Source organism: Xiphophorus hellerii, chromosome 19 (genome assembly GCF_003331165.1).
Source record: "Xiphophorus hellerii strain 12219 chromosome 19, Xiphophorus_hellerii-4.1, whole genome shotgun sequence".
NCBI lineage: Eukaryota > Metazoa > Chordata > Actinopteri > Cyprinodontiformes > Poeciliidae > Xiphophorus > Xiphophorus hellerii.
In genome coordinates, this window is record NC_045690.1 from 14,431,440 (window position 1) to 14,452,845 (window position 21,406).

Below are 21,406 nucleotides of genomic sequence, written 5' to 3' on the forward strand. Positions count from 1 at the left end.
GGATGTGTGTTCAAGATTGACCTGCAATATCCATAAAGGCAGATAACAATGACTGTCAGTATGACAAAACAGATCAGATGCATTCCAATAATAATATGGACATAAATTTGAAAGGACATATAATAGGATCCCAAAAATGCAATCATTAACGGTGGATGAACTCATGTTTGAACTTTCAGGTGTTATGTAAATCTGACAGGCCCTCACTTGCGAAATATTTACAGTTTGACCTGTGATTATGTTCTTTTCTGAGCAATATTCTAATTCTTCAAATTTAAAAATGCATTTTAATTCATTCTAATGCTAATAGTGGATTGATACAGTGCTGTGCAAAAGTTCCCAGACAGTACAGTCATGTAACACAAATCTTTGTATTTTATAGAGATTTTGTAAAATAGACAAAAAGTTGTAACACAAAGTTGTCCATAATAACGAAGTAGAAAGAACATTATGGTGGCTGCATTGTATGGATGCTTTTTTTTAGCAGGAAAAGCTAAGCTATAACATGCTATAACTGGAACAACTGCTGCACAATACAAAAGTTTGCCACACTTTTCAGATATTAGAAGTCATATGCTCATTAACTTATTTTGTTATTATTGCAATATTTACTTTCTTTTAATCTTAAAAACAAAAGGCTATCCTGTTCTGGTTCTAAAAATTAAATGTGGCGTGCCAACATGAAGACATGACATCCTGACAGCTCCAGTGACTTTGTTTAGATGACAATAGTTGCCAAACACAGGCTGTCTGATGTCTTTAGCAGTTACAGCAAATGCTGCCAGAATCAGCAGAAACTAAGTTATTAAGCGTGTTGTCTGAAACTGTTTTCAGATTTTATATAATTTAGAGAATTCAACCAACACCTTTTAGCAAATCTTCATTTTCAAAGTAAAACGGTTGTATAGAAAGGATCATTTGAAATTCCCAGAACAGTCATATGGATGCTTTGATTTATGAATTTTTCAGCTTTCAACCCCCCTCCCCACAACTCACGAAGGAAGGATTGTTAATCATGGTTTCATTTTGTTTTGCTGCAGGCATTTTTACTTGTAATTAATTTCACTTGATCTTTTATAGTGTCTCGACATTCAAACATCTCACTAATAAATATCTGATAGGCTGCAGTTACAAATGGGCCCTTCAGGTGGAGGCAGTTCTAGCCTGTTTAGGGAACACCGGGAGTTCCCTAAAATTGTGGGGAACTCACTTCCCCAGAAGTCCTATCTAATTGCATTTCCACTAGGAAGGCATTTACTTTTTAATTAAATAAATGTTCCAGCATGTTTACCATGGAATTTTTTGCATTTTCAAGAACTCTAAGGAAGGCATGCAAACTTTCAATGCCATTTCAGCCTGTTAAAATCATCTTATTTTCCACTGGTTTTCATTTCCAGATATGTGTCCTTCTGTGACTAAAATATTTCAAACATTAACTCAGGATGGGCAATAAACAGATTTTAAGATGTGTGCAGAGACTGTTATGCAATATTTTACAGATGGAGGAGTTTCTACTTGTAAACTTAAGTGAAACTTGGGACATATTAAGCTGCTGTGAAAATGTGCACTAACACCGATTATTGAAACACTGCAAGTAGGAAAAAAAAATATTTGATGCAAGTTTATTTTACAAGAAATATACAGTTTTCATGAAAATTATGTACAAACTTACAAATACAAATAATTTAACCATAAAAAATACACAGAACTACACAGACAATTATACTGGAGTTTAACACAATGGAGAGAAAAATATCTAATCTTAGATATATTTTTTGCAATTCAGTCCAAAGCAGTACCTTGCTGCATAGACAACCAGTGAAAAAAGATTGTTCACATAAGGGAAACAAAAAATGGTGGGACTGTGATGAAATTTACCAGAGAAGGAAAAACAAATGACACCATGTGTGAAAAACAACTATTCAGTGAGTTGCTCAGAATACATTCAAAAAGATGTTCCGTTTTGTGCATCCTCTGCTTTGCAGTGGATTTAAGGCTATTCACATAATGAGGCAGTAATATTAGTCAATGTGCATTTGACGTGTTCACGTGGAAAATAAAATCAACCCTGAAATATGACCACTTATTACAAGCATGTTGTTCAACAAATTTTAACTGGAATTTGAAAGAAAAAAAAAAAGAAGACTCCTAAAGAATCCCTCATGAGATTGCTGCTTTTAAACCATTCCAACTAACACCATTTTTAATCTTTGTGCAAGACATTGTGTGCAAAAGGCCTGCAAGACTGAAAATTGGAGATGTTTGAGATCTCGGTTTTGTGCTCAAATGACACTTACGGGGAGCACCGATATGAAGGACATACGTCAAGAGTTTATTGATTTGCCACGAGTTAACCTTAGCTGCCTGTCAAGAGCAGCACTTCATTTGTTCACGTTGGTGCAAGCCCCATAAAGGCAAACACAAGCAGCAAAGCCACGTCCCAAGCGGGTCTGGCCACAAAGCCAGACCCGCTACTGGCTGGCTCTTGGCCAATATTTACATGGCAAACACAATCAAATCAAAGAATGCTACAGAGACAGCATATAAGAATGTTGTTGCTGTGAAAGCTTTATCCCCTGTTAAGCACAAAAAATTACAAGTGCTGAAGTTGCAAATCTGTCATCTGGGATGCAGACGGCAGCAGGGCAGAAATGGCTAAAAAAAGTGTTCAAGAGGCTCAACTCGGCTTGCATTTTATTACTGTTTATAATAATTTTCTTTTTCGGTTTGTGTAAGGGCTCAGATGGAAGACATCACAGTTGGGTTGCTCATAATATAAACACCAATTTCTGACAAGATCAAGAGCTTACCTTAATAATGAAATGCAGTAAAAAAAAATTCTTCACCCCTTAATTTTAAGACAAAGGTTTGGCTCAGGTTGTAAAAGCAAGTCTGCCCCGGAGTGGACTTTCATACACCCTGATATGACTGAAATTGTGCAACAGCAGATGCATAAACCCACACGGCAACTCAAAGGCTACACTGTCCTTCATGTTAATAAATATCTTTAAAAGCACCAATATGGTGAAGAGAAATAGTTGAAACTATGGGAAATCAAACCAATTTCCACATATAACTTCAGCCTATGAGCAGGAATAAAAATCACTCACAAACTGCTGCTGGTTTGAATATATCAAAATAACGTGATTTTTCTTCAAACTGACTGAAAAACGAAAATCTTTAATTGAGCAGATGTTGACTCCTCATGAGGTTACAACTCATGCTCTATTGTTCTTTATTAGTGTGGAGTTTGATTGTCCATTTCAAAGTTGATCTCAGATGTTTGATATGCACTTGGATGCTTCACATTGGAATACAAATACTTCCAGCCAACACTAGAGGACCAAAGAGATTTCTCGACCAAGTTGGTCAGCTTTCACAGCTCAAGATTCTGTGTTGTCTTCCTTCGCGTATTCCTCCACGAGCTTCTCATAGGAGTGGCCGTGTTCCGAACCATCACTTGTAAAAATGGACCCGTCGCATTCAGAACTCTGATCCTCCCTGGAGTTTGTTTCGATGTTTTCATCACATGTTGTGATGGAGATTTTTGCCTTAGAGTCATCATCTGCGTCCTCGCCCTCCGGCTCCTCCAAGTTACTGCTCAGAAAGTTTTCTTCATCTATGAAAGTTATGTTTGCATTCTGAATGGTTAGAGGATGGTACTCTTTAGAGTCCCACGTCCTCCGACCTCCTGCCCCACAGTCTCCAGCGGCCTTGCTTTCTACATCAACGTCTTTGTCAAGTTGGTTCTCGTACATTTGGTTTTGGTCTCGTTCTGGGTCACCCTCTCCCTGATCTTCTGTTAGTAATAAACCATTATCTGAGCCCAGCAGGTAATTTTTGGACTTTGAAAAGACGACAGTAACACGGTCGCTGAAACTGTAGCGTCTCTTTTGGCGTGGTGAACGGTCCAGGCTGAGGATGGTGTGACCATTGAATTCTGGTGCATCATTGCAACTCTTAGAGCGACTTATGTCTTTGGCTTTCTTGCTGGAGTCACTGGTCCTGTGATTACCTTCATTATTACTACCAATCTGCTTTATTAAGTCGTTGTACCCCTCCTTCTTCTTGGACAAGAAGCTGAAAATGTTCACATCGTTGGGAGTGGGCGGCAAACGAAGAGAAGCTTTGTGAGATTCTTTGTAATGGCGCATCTCTTCAAGAGACAGCTTGCGCAGCTTGCGACGTTTCTTCAAAGCCTTGTGGGCTTCAATCACCATCCGAACTTTCCAGTTGAAGAACAAGGACAGCCAGGCCAGCCCCAGATAAATCCAGACTTCCACAAAGTAACGGTAGAGAGTTGGATACTCTTTATTTGGCTCCACACCTACAGAAATAGAGAAAATGTTAATATTTCTCTGTGTAACAGGTGAAAAAGAACAAAGTTAAGTTAAATTTAAAACTATAAGATTTTTTTTATCTTATGTATGACACGGATTAGTTTTCTCACAGCCATTCCTCAACACTTCCAGTACAGTTCTTAACTTAAGAGCAATTGATCAAAGAAGCCATGAAAGATCAAACCTTACTGAATGTCATTTACAGCCTACACCTTTAAGGTCTAAAATTAGGGTTACTGTGCTTAGGACATTTTATAGACTTTTTAAAAAAAAAAAAAGAAACTCTAATCTATTTTTTATTGTTTCAGTTATCTCCTCACCTGCAACCAAGTCCCCAAAACCAATTGTGGTCAAGGTGACGAAAGAGAAGTACAACCCTTCGATGTACGTCCAGCCCTCCTGGGACATGAACACAAAAGGCGGAAGGACTAAATGGACCAGCACACCCCAGAGAAGAAAAATGGCTGTGCAGGTAAACTGGGCTTTTCTCTGGAAAATAAAACAAATATTTATATAGGGGGAAAACCAGATGTTTCTTGAAGAATTGAAGAACTAAACGTAAAAACAACTTACCAATGAAAATCCCTTTTTGGTTAGAAACTGTCCCAGGTGCTTTGCTCTGCCACCAAAAAACTTGCCCAGCTCACTGATCCAGGTAAGACAAAGGGGCACCCCGAAAAGCCCATAGAAGATGCAAAATACCCGGCCTTCTGAGGTTTTAGGGGCGATGTTTCCATATCCTTTAAAGATTGAAATAAAAAACAAAATGAGCTTAAAACAGGAAATTAGACAGACATGTCGAACAGCAGATACCAGAACTCGCAAATTAGATTTTATCATTTAAAAAAAAAAAAAGAGACAAAAAGCAAAGAATGCATTACATTTATCAGTGGCAAAAATGCCACGAATCAATAAATAGATCTAGTAAATCCATTTCTAGAGAATTGGTTTACCTGTAATAATTTAATGAGCCAATTTCTGAAATAAAACGTACATAAAAATTTCAATTCAATAGTCTAACATCTGCGATGGACTGGCGACCTGTCCAGGGTGTACCCTGCCTCTCGCCTGAAACGTTCGCTGGAAATAGGCACCAGCACCCCTCCCGACCCTACTAGGTACAGAAAACTGATGGCTGGATGGATGGATAGTCTTACATTTAATTTGGTTAACCCGGAGAGATTGTCTATGATATATCCATCAGCCCAACCTGTTGATTTTGATGAGAAACACTATAAATCCAAAGTATGCTGTTGAGTGAAACCACAAAGCAATATTAAGATATCAGGAAAAAATGAGCAGGTGTTACATCTTTAAAAATATGCTAAAAACTTTAAAGATATTTACAGGATTAAAAAAAAATCTAGTCATATTTTTTCTACTTCCCACTTCATGATTTGTGGGAAAAACAAGAGAGAAGTGGTTACGCAAAATCTTGTGGCTTTTTTGACCTTCATTCTCCTACAGTTTTTTTTTTTTTTAGCATTTTGTGCAAATTAGCTATATTTATCAGACATTAGTGATTAAATACCTCTCAGGATGGTAAAGCTGCCTCCATTTTTCTTGTAATACACCCATTCTAGCATTCTTTAATATCTCATTGTCCAGTGTAAGCTTGATTTCTCTGTTACACCCCCTTGTGAATTTCTGTCTGAAGCTATAATTGTAAACTACAAGAGACCCAGGTGCCAATTCAAAATTATGCAAATAACGACAGACAGCATCGGGCGTTGGTGCAAAAAATGTCCTAAAATTGAAATGTAATTTAATCTGCTTCTAAAAAAAACCTGATTGAATTTTAAGATAAATCACACGTACCAATGGTGGTGATGACTGTAGCAGCAAAGATGACAGCATTGGGCCAGTTCCAGTTGTTAAATGTCTTACTGCCAGTTATGGTGACCCCTTGGCCTGCAGCATCAGACACTACCTGAAGACACAAGAAAACAACATTGTTAAGAAACTGCATAGAATAGAATCTTATAGAATTAGACTGAATTAGAGTTGGTTTGTAAACATAACATTATCAACCTTGGCTTTGTAAATAAACATTGGTGAATTTAAAAATTTGAATTCAGCTAAGATCAAAGGAGTCTGATAAATCTGATAAGTGAAGATGTAATTTGTTTTATCATATCCTTCCTGGCTGATTGCATCTCCAGGTAATTAACCAACAGAACCGTGGGATGCTGCTTATTTCATCATTAAGAAACAGGAAAGCAAGTGCCACATTCTCTAAACTTTAGTTGCACAATGACAAATGTCAAGAAAGAAATTTCAAGAAAGTTGTCTTCAAAATACCCCATGCATGTCATACTTCCATAACCACAGCTTGAGACGAACAGCTCCTAATCAATCATTCTTGACCATACACGTCCTTGAGCTGCCAAAACAAAAACTGGACTTTCCCCCTCTTGGGAATAAGCAAACACCAGACCATGTGTGTTGGGACAATGCATTGCCCCGAGGTCTCCCTCTCCTGGTGTACTGGTAGCTGAGGAAATGTGCACACATTAGCAAAATTCACATATGCTCCAACATGCTGGAAGAAGCTTGGTTGTTTAATAATAACAGGTCTGTGACATCTCTGCCCTGTAATTACCAGACAAAGGGGAGCAATTCTTTGGCATGAAAAACAAAGCTTCTATGTTGGACTGGTGAGGCTTTGTGTTGATCACATTTATGTCAAGACAGACTTTAAATTAATAAGAATTTGGTGGATTTGCATGTCACAACGGTGTTTGCTTTAAAAATATTCATAAGATAAAATACATTTTGGCATCAGTTAAATGTACACAGATGATGAAGCGATCAGACGTAACTTGAAAGAAAATCTGGGAGTCCATTCAGCACTGTGGAGCAGGTTACATTATATAAACAAGGAGCTAAAGTAAACAGTGATCTGTGTAATGTCATTTGACCTTAAAGTGTTCCAGTTTTAGTATAAATAGTAAAAAAAATCTCACTGGATCCAAGGCTAACACAGCTGTGGAACTTAAAACAACTCAAAATACTGTACAGTAATGGTCCAACACAGACCGCATTTTGTGTGGTCTTGATTAAATGCTATTAAATTAAAGGCACTTTTTGTAGGTCTTAGACACCATTTCTTAGGACAATGACTTTTTAATCATTATCTGTGGTATTCTTGAAATTTAATAAAATAATTTGGAACCAGTTGAGCACATGTAAAATTGACCTTCCAGCTTCATCAGTCCCAACATGTGACTGGCCAGTTGACAACACACACAAACAGAGAATCTCCCACATCAAGGTACTTCCATGTACAGCTGGAAAAAAATAACTCTTTAGTGAAGATAAAGTGAGCTACTTTCCGTATCAGAAATATTTAATAATGAAGAAGGAGAAAAACGCAGATGTGGGGATCATTCAGACTGCAAAAGAGAGCAGGACCATCGGTGGATAACAGAAAGTTGCTCTTGCTTTCTGTACATGTTGGGTTTTTACTACTGGGAACTATTTGGGAATATCAAACTTAAGTCAAGGATCTAATTTCCTACAGCATGCGGTTTAGGTAACGCTAGCCGTGTATCACATCTGTGGTCTTTCTGTGCTAGTGTGTTTTTAGCTTTGCACCTAATTTTAATCTAATAAGGGAAAGTCAAACATGGTGACACTTTTCTTGCCAGATAAGGAAGTGATGATTGTTGACTTCCTGAGAAAAACTGCTGAATTTATAAAACACAGTGGGGGCTTATGCTGGTAGTCAGTTTGCAGCACTTTAAAAGGAGCTTGTGAGCTGACAGGACAAATACCAACAAGAGGTGCTTCTCTTCATAACAGAGCAGACAAGGGTAAAATGACCACAAAAAGGTCAGGTCATTTCCTCCTCAACAGAAGAGAAGATCCACACACCTTTATAATCTATTTGTGTTGCTCAGAAGGACATCTATATATGGACAAATAAGCAAAAAAAAAAAAAAAAAAGAAAACACAGATGCAATTTTTACAATTATGAGAATCGCGTACTAACCGTACTGTGAGTTAACAATATGACTGATTTCCAGAGTATTCAAAGAAAGTTTCAAACCAAAATTGTAAAGTAGGATTCTCCTATTTATTCTGCAGATTGGTTTTCTGTCACCCTGACTGACTAATCATCCACTGTCACTCTATGACAGCCTAACACACAGTTGGGGGAGATAAAAATGAAACAAAATATAAAAAAAGGTTACCAAGACAGCTGGTTGCATAGCAAGTTGCTCCAGTTGCTCTGTACTTTTCCACTTCCAACTGCAATGCAGCAGCAGCTGCTTGTAAGATTTACAGAGTTACAAACAAAAGAGTCACTTAAGCTCCTCCATGTCAAGATGAATTAATTCCCATAGTTGGGTTATAAACAGCATCTGAGTGTACACACCACTCAGTGCGCTAACACTAACAATAATCAGGACTATGGCTTCATTGATTAAGAAAGAAAAACCCTCCAGATCTTTTTATTTGATATAATAAAAGAAGAAAGCTGTGAGTGAAAGGACTTCTTAAAACTGAACATCTGTAGTTGCTTTAAATCATGGTACTGGTTTAAATTCTTCAGTTTTTTTTTAAGACAATCAATACTGTAGTTAAACTAATTAAACTTTAATTACTGTCCAATCTTTCCAGAGGTTTAAAGGAGGAATTGAGAACCTGATTGAAAAGATTAAATGAACACATCCCTTTGGGAGAGCTCTAACAAATACATTTCTCTACATTCATTCTACTTTCAAAATGAGGAAGGATGCATTTTCCTGTTAGAAAACAGCAAGTCAAGATCCAGGTCACAAGACAAAAAGCTCTTCCTGAAAACACTGCACCACTTCTTTCTTGTCTGATCATTCCCCCCATATTTCAGCAACAGGATGTTTTGCCACAAACATGTGATTGTTGGGTGTTGAAATCCTGCTTGACTCCTACTTTTGCAGCAAAATGGTTAAACTGAATTATCTGCCTCATCTCGGGTTTAAAATTAGGGAGGTTAATGAGTCGAAACACAAGCGGAGGTGAAGGGAAAATAAGTTTAAGGTTGGTATTAGAGAAAGTATTTGCTGCCACATGCTAAATTTCTTTCATTCCCAGCACTGTTTGACAGTCACTTGAGATGTACCAAGAAATCATCTGTGATCTAAGAGTTTTTAAAAACACACAATGTTTTTTGTGGTTCATTGAAGATGTGTGTGTGAGAGAGAGCAAGAATTTCAGGAGATAGCAGGAAGATTGAACAAATAGCAGCTAACCAGTTATTCTTTGGAGCTTTTATGTCTGACATGGGTGATAGCTAGATTTAGAAATGTTGGCTAGATTCTGGAAATTTCAAAGTTAAATATCTACATCCAGGCAGAGGTGTCAAACTCCAGTTCTCTAGAGTCAATGTTCTCTAACTTTTAGATGTTTCTCTGCTTAAGTTCACCAAAGCATATCAGCTGCAGGACACTGGTCCTCCAGGACAGAAGTTTTAACTCTTCTGCACAAGGAAATACAAATGGAGACTATTTTTGGGTTGCTGATCACCATTACAAAAATATTTGTGAAAAATGAGGGGGTAAAAAGGGAAAAAAGGATTCTAGTGTACAACACTAAAGAGGTCTTAATGCTTTACTTGTAGTAGAGATAACACCTCTGCCCAGCAGCACCCTCATCGTACTTCATAAACGCCTCTCAAGCACCAACGCTGATGGACTATAAAACCCAATCTGTGAACTGTGCCCACTGCAAGGATGCCTGTGGTTAATAGTAAACTTCTTGTTAATAAAACAGAGAAGCCTGACTTTTACGAGTGTCGCCTTCCTTGTTGAGCTGCTTTATAAGTTTTAACTGCTTACAAAGTTTCCATCATGGAAATCTAACAACCTCTGCCAAATTACAACAATCTTTAGGGAAACCTAAACCAGCACATTTGCAGCAGGTGTTTTGGCAAATGGCAACCGCTATCTGCACGGCTGTGAAAAAAAAAAAAAAAAACAGTGAAATGCCTAATGAGTAACATGATACGATCTTTTCAATGTGCCATGACTTTATATAGTCCTTTTTGACATGCATGAAAACTTAGGATTTTAGTTTCCTCCTTCTTTTGGTTGAGTTTCATAATCAATTACCAAAATGGGAAATTTCCAAAATTATACGACCAGGTTACTCCGCTGATTTCATTCACAAGCAGATTTGTTATGAATAGGGGGGTGGGGGGGTTCATGGGCATATCCCTTTTCAGTCCCCCACCAGCACACAAAGAGGAGAGACAGAAGGGGGGATGGGGAGAATAATAAATCCCCCTGACACTGGACCCAAAAAGGGCACACAGGTTCAGACATGTCTCTGGGATTGGAAAATAAAAGGAAAAGGCAGCACTTTCCCCAATTAAATTAGTTAAGCTGCAAAGAGCCTGATAAAGAGAAAGATAAATTATTGCCATATTCGAACATCTCAAATAAATGTAAAGTTTTGGGAAAAAAAAAAAATCATATGTCAACCAAAAGTCATGAAAAAAAGAATCCCTCATAAATTCAGTCCCTGCTGGCTGAAAGACTCCAGCACAGGGCCCACAAAAACCAGAACTAAAACTGTGAGAAGTGTGAACTCCATTGGGTGCTACAACCTTTTGAACAATGACTCAGACAAAGGAGAGAAAATTTGCATCAGTCAGCTGAGAGCTGCATGTCATAAATGACTTATCATTCAGCCACAGGGAGATAAGGCAACGTCTAAAAGTTTTAGTGCTCGAGAGAATTCAGGCCTTAAGGCGCCTCTTTGGAGGGTATGTTGACCCTCAGCCTCTCACCAGCTCATTCCTCAGGAACTCTGTTAGTTTTCAACAAAAGCTTTACAAACCAGCTGAGACTCATCCTGTGTCACCCCTCTATGAAAGCACGCCCATTCATTTTGTTGCAACCAAGCAGAGATAAGTTATAAACAGCTACTTCTCTGATAACCAATATAAATAACATACCTCTAATATTTTGTCCAGGTCATCTTTGGACAGGCAAGGGTAGTCCTCAAGTATTTTCTCCTTCTGCTTCCTGTACTGCTTCACAGCCTCCTTCCAGTTGGGCTCCTCCAGGACCTGAAATATCGCTGCCCCAATGGAGAGGTAGAAGATGATGGCAGAAGTCAGCAAGGGGCCTTTATCTACCATACTTCTATGCAGTAGAGCGGGGAAAACACAAGAGGAGGGGGTAGATAACAAAGAAAAAGTCGACGTTATGCGAAGCTCATTCTCAGAACCTCTAAAAAGTTGAAGCCCACGAGAGTTTCTCCTTCGTTGCGACAGAGCTGGGAGCAGATAGAGGAGCGCGCGGCAGCTGACAGCATCGGTCTCGAGACAGACAAATAGCGGGGCAAAAAAAAGTTTAAAAAGCCGGACCGAGCGCGCGTGCCAACTTATTCACTTGTTGCATATGCTCCCACGTGCGCATCCGGCGGCCAAATGCGACCTAAAAGCAGAGAGCAGCAGAGGGTGGAGTGGCGGAGACCCGCCCCAAGCCGAGGGAGGGCAAACACTGCTGGTGCTGCGACTGCTGTGAAGTTTGTGCACAGGTGCATGGTTCGCAGAGACAACAAAAACACACTTAGGTATGTGACAATGCTCTAAGCTGCATCATAATCAAATTAAATAAATGTAGTTATAACGAATTTAGATAGAAAAACAACTATCTGAACGTTTTCCCTGCCTAAATTCACGTATAGTTATTTATTGTAGAATGTAATAGTGTCTCTTTTTGCCCTAATAATACAATGCACTTCAATAATGTATCCAGCTATATCAATTATCAGGACTAATAAAATAATATTTGCACCATTAGAAATTAGTTAATATCGTGGTAGATCCAATGGGAGGAGCTGAATAGGCACTGGCCCGGCCTGAAAAACAATTGGCTCCTAAGGTTCTGCTGTTCAGTCAGTCTGGTCAAACTTTTAAAAAGCCAAACATTTCTGCTATTGAAGATGCATTTATTTCTTCAAGTAAATAAGACAAAAGATAACCCCACTTGAATAATAAAACAATGTTTATTTAGTGGAGAGAAAATCTGACAGGCAGCACAAATCCAAAAAGCTCAACACGCTGAAGTTTCATGGTAAATTTAAAATAATAATAAAACTTGAACAATGAAATTCTCAAACTGTTAACATTTCTTATAATCAAACTGATGCTGTTTTTTTATCTAAAAAGAAAAAAAGATGAAAAAGAAAAAAAATAAGCAAACTCAAAAGGTTGATAAAAATAAATATTTTTTGATAAGATATAAACATGTCAGTTTCATTCATCTGTTTATCACATTTTTATCAGGTTTGTGTTTGCCTTGTTTTACTGTGTGGTTAATTAAAACTTTTAAAATATTTATCTTTTTTACATGGCATTGTTTTCAAATGTATCACTAATGAAATTTTAAGTTTTGTCTATTTGTTTAAGAATTCCAAATATGTTTTTCTATTAGTTTTAACGCTCTCTAGAGTTTCCTTATTTACAGCTGCTATTGCTACAATTTGCTACATTTTGTATTGTGGTTGTTTTATAATTATTATTGTTTTATTTACTTAGTTTAACAGTTTTGGTCAGATCGTTGATTGTTGCTTACAAGCAGATGCCTTAGATCATTTAAAGTATAGTGTGTTGATTGATTGATTGATTGATTGATTGGTTGATTAACAGGTTTTAAGAGAGTTTATCCATCCTGCTGTCTGTCTGTTAAAGGGTTCTGTTAAAGATGGAAAATCTCTGCTCTGTTTTTACATATGCACCAGGAAACTCATGCATAAGCTTGAATGCATCCAAATAATTCATTTCTGGTTTACCAGTGTTTTCTGCAGTATTTTAGATGTGAATAGTTACGATAACATCTGCTGGATTCTTGCAGTTTTGACATCTTACACCATCACATGTGCCATGTGTACCAACTGACTTTTCATGAACCCAGACACATCTGACCTGGATTACAAGACAAGAGAAAATTCCATATCTTTCCATAATGTAGAATATTACTCCTCCACCAAACTTTTGGCAAATTGTTCACAGGTTTGTTTTTATGTGTTAAATAAAAGTAGTGGAAGAGTTAGAATGGTTTAAGGTTTAAATAAGACTTTTTTTCATTAGGTGAAAGTCACAAATGCTTTCAGGGTTGACTTTTCAGAGACACCTCAGATAAAGATCACTGGATGTGCAGGGGTAAAAGTTCAAGAAATCCTCCTGAACCTGTCAGACATATAAGACCTATGCGTGGCCTGTTTGAAAAGTGAGCTTCCACTAATGTGCTTCAGCCTGGATTAAATGAGTTTATTTAGTTGACAATAAAGATGAAACAAAAATATGGATTAGTAAATATAGAGAACCCCAGAACCTCAATGAGGATGATAAAGTGTATATTTCTGAAGTTGTTTTGATGATGGTTCTCTGCTAAACACTCATTAGGTGCTTTAGACAGTCACGCTCACATTTATGCAGTACTTTGCAGAAGTATTTACAAAACTTTTATGTTTTCATACATAGAACTCTGAAACTCCTGGACAATAGTGCAATCAGTTGTTCCTCAGAAGTTTGTTAGAAAACAAAAACTGAAGAGTCTGGCACAACCTCAAACCTAACTAGGCATGATTCACCATTCTGGTGGAAGAATCTGCTGACAGAAAATGATTAGCTATAGAAATCCAAATCTGCAAATCGATCCTTCATAAAAATCTGGCAAGAAGAAAGTCATAAGAAGTGTGATCTTCAAAAGGCAAAAATGTGGTGTAAGGTGCTCTAAATAGATAAGACCAAGTGTGGACTTTTTGGTCTACATGCAAACTGCAATTCATGCAGCATACAAAAAAACTGTCACTGACCAGAAGCCTGAAGATATTGTCCCCACAGTGCTTCACTGGCAGGTACATCATGCATCGTGCATGGTGCATGATGCTGCTGCCACCGACATCATGCTATTATTCTGCTGGGACAAGGAAGCTGGTCCTCAATCTAATCCAGAATCTGTGATAATACTTAAAAACTGATGTTTACAGATGCTCTCCATTAAATCAGACTGTGCTGGAAAATTGTTGCCAAAGAAAAGAATGGACGGGAATTTGCTGTTTGTCTGCCATGTGCTGCTTTGATGAGAAAAGAAATGTATAGAAAAGATTTGCTGAGTGGACTGAAAGTTAAAAATGAGAGTAGCAATTGTGCTTACACATGCTTTCATTGGCAAAGCACTGCATTTCTGATGATGGGACATAATATCAAAGGAGCTTTATGCTACAGGCACTCAAACTGCAAGTGTTAACTTGTTCTTTGAACATACCAAAAATATTATTAATGTGCAAAAAGGCTGTCTTTCTCTCCTTCCTATCTTTCTTTCTTTTTTTATAGCACATTGCGCTATAAGGAGAGAGAGAGAAAGATAATCTACTTCAAAATTATGCTGCATTTTAAAAAAATACTTTGCAGCTCCAGTGCATGCAACCTATATATATTTTTTTATTATTTTTAATTAGATAAAGTGTCTGCCTTTTGATTTTTTCCCCCTATTTTTCTGTTAATATTGAAATATGGCATTCTCACTGCATGATGCTGCCAACAGCTAAAAGTTTAGCTCTGGCTTAATTTGACCGAAACACCGTCTTCAAGTTTGTGTTTTTAATATTGTGGAAAAAGTACTCAACAAAAATGAAAAAAATAAACAAGGCCATGTTATTAATGAATGTGATTTTATGATATTTCATCTGTTGAAAAGTACATGTTTATTATCTATATATAGCCAGAATATGGAGTTAGAAAAGCAATTATTAATCACACTTTCTAAACTAAAATTATTATGATAAAACCAGTAGTCATAAATGACCTGAAAGTAAGATTACAAAAAAATTCTGTTTAAAGAAGTGTTGATAAGGCAGTGATCATTTGGACTGTCAGCATGCCCAGCACTTGAAAGCAAATTCCAGATACGAACAAACTGGAATAAAGCGAGCCAGCCATCCGAGAACACAGCGATTCCTGACAGAAAGAAGAATCCCAGGAATGATTGGACTGCTGGTTGATCCCCATGCTGAGGTTTTAAAACCCTAGCAGCACATCCCATTCACAAACCGATTGGTGTTTCACATGGGGAGGATTGGACATGATTAAACAGCTTTAAATTTGAGATTCTCCCATGTTAGACTTACATGCAAAGAGCTTTGTGGAAATGAAGCTTTAAGAGGATCTGTTTAGGTTTCCAGGTGTAGTCATAAAAATGTGCTTTTATGTATAAGTTTTATGAGTGTATATAAGAAGGAAAACAGCCTTTTAGGAAAGTTTCAGTGGAAATATTTCCATTAACTTTATCTAACACAAGGTTCATATCAGCACATATTTCATGTAATTTCAAAACATTTTATTTATTTATACAGTTTTGCAGTATTTTAGCCAAATTATGATTCAGTAATCAAATGTAAATGTCTTCTACTAGTTTTACCAATTTTAGTTGACATACCAACGTTAGGTGAATGGGAGTCAGACTATTCCTGCATTTTCTGACTAAATAAATTGTAACTGCTCAGTTCTCTCCTATTGTTTTAATAATTACATTTTGGCAATTACAATAAAAGCCAAAATAATTGATTTCCTACATGTGGTTTTATGCTGGAACCGGACTTTAGTGTGTTAGTATGGCGAGGTTGAGCTGATGTTTTTCAATGTAAATGCTTTTGACTTTTGGTTTCAGTATCCTCAGTTTTGTTTATCTTCATTTCATGGTTTTTGGTTTTGTTGTCATAGTTCAATATATAATACCAGCTTTTCACCATGTTCATTTAGTTTTTCTTTCTGTCAGGGTTACCCGCAAACATTAAGTGTCTTTTTACCACATTTAAGGTGTGGTTACCTCCTGCAGTAACTACTCTGCCTGTTTTGCTTTGTTTCTTGGTAGTTTATTCATATGTGTTTCACTATGATTTTCCAACAGGCCAACAGTGTTTCCTGTTTATTGGGATTTTTTTCAGGGCATGCCTTGAAAAAAGTTTAATCTCACCATTTGATCAGGAACAGTAATCTCTCAATTCATGTAATTAATTTATTCACTTACATCTCATTACATATAACATAAAAGTCATACCTGCTGTGTCCTCTATATCCATTTATACCATCCTTCTGGCTGATTTCTGAGTTGCATTCAGTGCATAATGGCCAAGGCAAATGCTATTAGCAATGCATGCTAAAACTTAAGCCATTGGTGTATCTTACAGCATTTCATGCATTTAATTAATAAGGTAGCAAGTTCTCCTACAGATATTTATGTTCCAACATTGCGACTCTGTCTCAGCAAGTATTATGACAACTTGTGAAAAAATAAACACATTTCTTCCAAGATGCAGTCAGAGCAGGAGATGATCATTCTTTGGATCTGGGCTGCAAATAAGTCACACATGCATGAAGCTGCTGCTGGCTGGGACCATGATGGTGGTCTCTGGTGAAAACTCTGTTGGGATTTCGACTTCCGTATTTCTGGGAGTCCAGATAAGACAACGGAAACTGCACATCTGATAACAGATTAGCCACTGTGGATGCATTAACACATGTGTTATTTTGTGACCAGCAGTCTCCAAAGACTGGCTGATCTGTAGGGGGATCTTGGAAAGACTTGAACTTGAACTGTTAGATAAATATTGTAAGGCTGGAACACAGAAACTCTTTTGGTTTCTGTCTGAGATCAACAGATTGTTGGATTTTTTATGTTTTTTTACATAAGAGTCATTTCTGTCATAAACAGGAAGTACTCATCTTGTTATTGCAGAGAATTTAAGCTTTTTAAACCAAATTACTCTAAGTTTTCTTGGAATTGAGAAATAAAATTGACAATTAATGTAAAAGTAAGTGTATATGTTCCCTTGTTGTATAATAAAGTATGTCATCCCCTTCTGATGGGATATTTTTAGCAAATGTAGGTGTGTACAGTGGCTTGACCATGTGAAACTAAAGATATGCTTCCCTGTCCCATTGTATTATGTTAGTGCTGTGTTTTCATCTTCCCCGACCCACCCAGGCCTCTTACTGGCAAGGAAGCTTGCACAATCAGTCAGTTAATTTGTTCAATGTCTGTCATCATGAGTTTCCAAGTGTAAAACCTGGATGACGGGGAGACAATAGCTCATGCAACGCTAGAGAAATCCAACTTTTCTTGGAAATTCTATAAACACAATTAGTTATGCATATACTAATTGCATATTAATATACAATTAGATTTTTATGAAAAAAAAAATCAAAGTGTCTTGCTATAGTGCATTCTTTAATAAGAAAAAAATAGAAATTAAGTAACGTTATTACATTTACTCTGACCTTTCTGTCTGTGAAAACGTTTTGGTACTGAGAAGTTCAATGTACCGTCTTGCTCCATTTTTCCTGCAAACACACTTTGAAATGCTAGAGATTTTTTTGGTCAAATTCAGAACTCTTTAAATGACACATTTCAGATTTGGGAACATGAGTATGGGTAGGTTGCTCCAGTACCTGTTTCCTACTGGAACAATGGATTAAATAATGGCTTGAAGTTCAGTTTCAATTCATGTTATCTGTACAGTGCACAATAAGATAATTTTCTGCTAAACACATGGGCATGCCTGGAAAAAAAAAAATTAAAAATTGGTTTTGAAGGCAACGCACATTGCTCTCTGCTATGTTTGCTGCATTCATGCTGTCTTCATCTGAAGGGCTGCGTAGCATCGTACCATGACTGAGCCTTGCTTTTGAAGTTGTTCCTGACAACAGTTTTGATGCTCCTTTTAATCCAGAACACACAGCGTGGCAAGTGTAAACTTTAATTTAAACAGTAAAAGTAACTTCAAGCACTCGACAAAGATTTCCCAGAATGATCATTTGCTCATTCTTTCTCAGTGCTGTCTCAGAGATGAAAGATTTCAGCTTGTTCAAGCTTAGGCTTGCCCAGTGATGTGCTTGAAGGTATTCCTCGGAATTGTTTACTGGGATTCTAGCAGGACAAATGTACAAATCCCTTGAAATCTTTCTTTGATAAACAGTTGTTTCAGATTTCATTTTAGACCCCAAAGGACTCATTGCCATTTGTATTTTTACACCAAATCATGAATATGGTAATCTTTTGTCTTTTTGTTGTGAAATGGGTGATTCTAAGTATCTTGGGCTTAAACTCTGCAATCACATTTAAGTTGGAATGTGTTCTATCATTGCAAAGTCTTGCATAAATAATCTATGCAAGACTTCAATGATAGGTTTAAGGTTTCTATGAACTGGATGAAGAGTAAAACTAAGCTGCAGAACTGGTTAGTTCATAATGCAATCCTTATTTTTAAACAAAAGAATCCTTTTCTTGAAGTGAGACTTGACAAACTCATGTAGGTTCATTACACGGTAACGATAATATTCATAGAATAGGCAAAGCATTTAACCGACAATCAGTCTTTGTCCCGTGTAACAAGGGAGGTCTTGTGTTTGAGCGCTGCTTCTGTGCAGCCATGTAACATAATCACTGTGTTCTGGCTTTAGAGGCACCATTGACAGTTCAGATACAGCAGTAGTTTCTAGAGGCTTTACAAGGAAGATATAAAGGGACATTGATGGTATCTCTGGCTGTGAATTACACTAAAGTAGTAGCCACCAGTTAGTTTGACATATTGAAAAGACCCATGTCTTAAATAGAAATTCCTAGCTTACTAACAGTATATATTTTTAGAGCTATTATTGTATGTGTTTAGAGTCTTACAAAGACAATTTTGAGATTAACACTTACGATCATCATCAAGTCATTTATATTTTAAAGAGTCAAAGATGGCACTGGTAATGAGATACAATTTTTGCTGAAATTTGAAAGATCCAGCAATACTGTAGTATCTTGAAATGACTTAGTTGAAAATGGTTCTTACACATGGAACAACAAACATGGTGTGCTTGTGTGGATTGCAGATGATTGGATGGAGTGAAGTGTAATAATCCTCTTAATTATTTTACTTCTGCATGCATCATATTACACCATTATTAGTGATGGCGTGTTGCCCTGTTACTTTTTGTTCCATGTCATTTTAGCTCCAACCTGACGATATACTGAACTTTTTGCACATTAATATTTCGTTTTTCACTTAAACCATCTTTGGATTTATGTTTATATGTCATAGTGCTTTTGTTTTTCCTCCTATTCTTGGTACTCATATTCATAGTAGTGACTTTAGCTTCATTGCTCTCTGACTCGCATCATATTAAATATCAGTTAAATATCCTGTCTACAGGCTTTGCTGGAACCCAATCTGAGTTTCTTAATTTTTACCGAGGCGCTCAGCCCCACCATGGGAGACTGAAACCAAACTGCCAGTAGCTGTTTAGACTGCTAAATTGTGTCTATGACTGCTGTGATCTGTGGGTTGTTTTTTTCTTTTTGTTTGGAGAAGTTTTGTTCTGTATAGCTGTTTTTAACACTACTACTCTGAGCATGTTCCACTTAGCGAATATTAGCGTGTTCACCCAGTGCTAATTCAAGCTGCAGCTGGTAAATACAGAACTGCTACTCATAAAGTAAAAAGATTTTCGTTGACTTCATACTGAGTCACTTCACAGAAATGGGTGTTGGAGATAACTACGTTTTGGGAGAAAACAAAAGTAACAGCTGTCTGCCTGCCTGGTTGGTAAAGTTGTTTCTGAAGTTAGCAAAATAAATAGATAAAAGTCTGTTTGACTGGTTTTTCCATAGATACCTTAATCACCCAGGGTTGCTGGGGTTGTGCTGGTGCCCAGGTTCAGCAGTCAATGGGTGCGAAGTTGCAATTAATCGCAAGGCAACACAGAAACGGATGAAAGAAACAACTATATACACAAACCCAGAGCCTTGTATCGTAAGGAATATGTGGTCATTTTGATAACGTTTCTACAATCTGTGGTTAAAGCAAAAGATAGAACCGTTAGTTGCTGGCTCAATGCCATGGGTTGCTTAAATCTCGTGGTCGAGGTTGTCTACACTGCAGAGAGGCTCTAAGCCAAAGAGGAAACACTGTCGGGTGAGCAAAGGCATGCCATCGACTGGCAGCCCAGTCTGAAATGTCATGATTCATCAGTGTCTTCACTGGAACAACCGTTCTAGAAACAAAGATTAGTGTTCCCCTGTGTACTGGAGCCACTGAAGCACTGGAACGTCCCTTCTTATCAGGGTTCAAAGTTTGCCCTCAGTATCAGAAATTTTTTATCACTGGGTTCCATCACATTTATTGTTGAATAGCAATAATAGATAATTAAGCTGCAATTGCTCAGAAATAAACAGAACTGTGTCGCCAGTGTTAATCAGAATAGCCCCCATAACTTCTTTGCTTTAGGTCAAGTAGGATTACTATTAAACTAGATTCATCCAATTCTCGAAGATCTCTGTCATTGCAACTAAAAACACATTTTCTGTTCTCTTTTAGAACTTGAAAAACTCATACAAGGCCTTTATTCAGGCATATGCCACAGACACATTAAGCCATTGATTACAGCCTCTTATGACAACAGTCACAAGTTTACTGGGCAGACAACAGTTACTGTAATAATGTGCATACTGAGAAATAATTTATCTTTATTCAGTAATAGGCACCCACATGTGAGCCAGTAGCCTGGGGGGAGAGTGTGAGGATGCTTTTTGTCCTGGCTGAGCAGCAAGACAAATTGTCTGAGGTAGCTTTTAAGATTAGAGCAAGAAAACTTGTTAAGGCGCCATAGTGCTTCTTCTGTAAACTGTTTAGCTGCTTTCTCATTCTCCAGAAGCGCTAGCAAATAAGTTTGCAAGTGTATTAACAATAAACTTTTATTCTGTAAGTTGTTTAATTCTTATTTGACATTTTGATTGAACTTGTAACCATTTAGACTCTAGCTTTTCCCCTCATCTTGTTGGATCTCAAAACCTCAAAGCAGTAAAAGCTGAGAGTCTATGGACACTCTATATAAAAACAGAATGGCAGCAAACATCACATTCACTGTTATTTAATGCCTCCTTTAAAGTTCATGTTGTGTCTTGCCAGCCAAATTGTATTCTTTTCATGCACATCTGTTCCTATGTTTGTGGCTGTGACAAATTCCTAGAAAAACTGGAGTGTGTGTAAAGAGGGAGGCAGTCTTTTTATATGCCTGAATGCTT

At 37.3% G+C, this 21,406-nt stretch overlaps 1 protein-coding gene across 1 annotated transcript; it reads right to left on the reverse strand.

The window, feature by feature from the left end:
• Nucleotides 1-1,608: 1,608 nt before the first annotated feature.
• On the reverse strand, nt 1,609-11,775 carry kcnk5a (potassium channel, subfamily K, member 5a). The gene is made up of 5 exons (XM_032547793.1): nt 11,284-11,775; nt 6,159-6,270; nt 4,914-5,080; nt 4,661-4,829; nt 1,609-4,327 (listed from the first exon to the last, which is right to left on the reverse strand). Exons 1-5 carry the CDS (start codon nt 11,467-11,469, stop codon nt 3,384-3,386), a joined length of 1,578 nt encoding a protein of 525 aa, XP_032403684.1. The 5' UTR covers nt 11,470-11,775; the 3' UTR covers nt 1,609-3,383.
• Nucleotides 11,776-21,406: the final 9,631 nt, after the last annotated feature.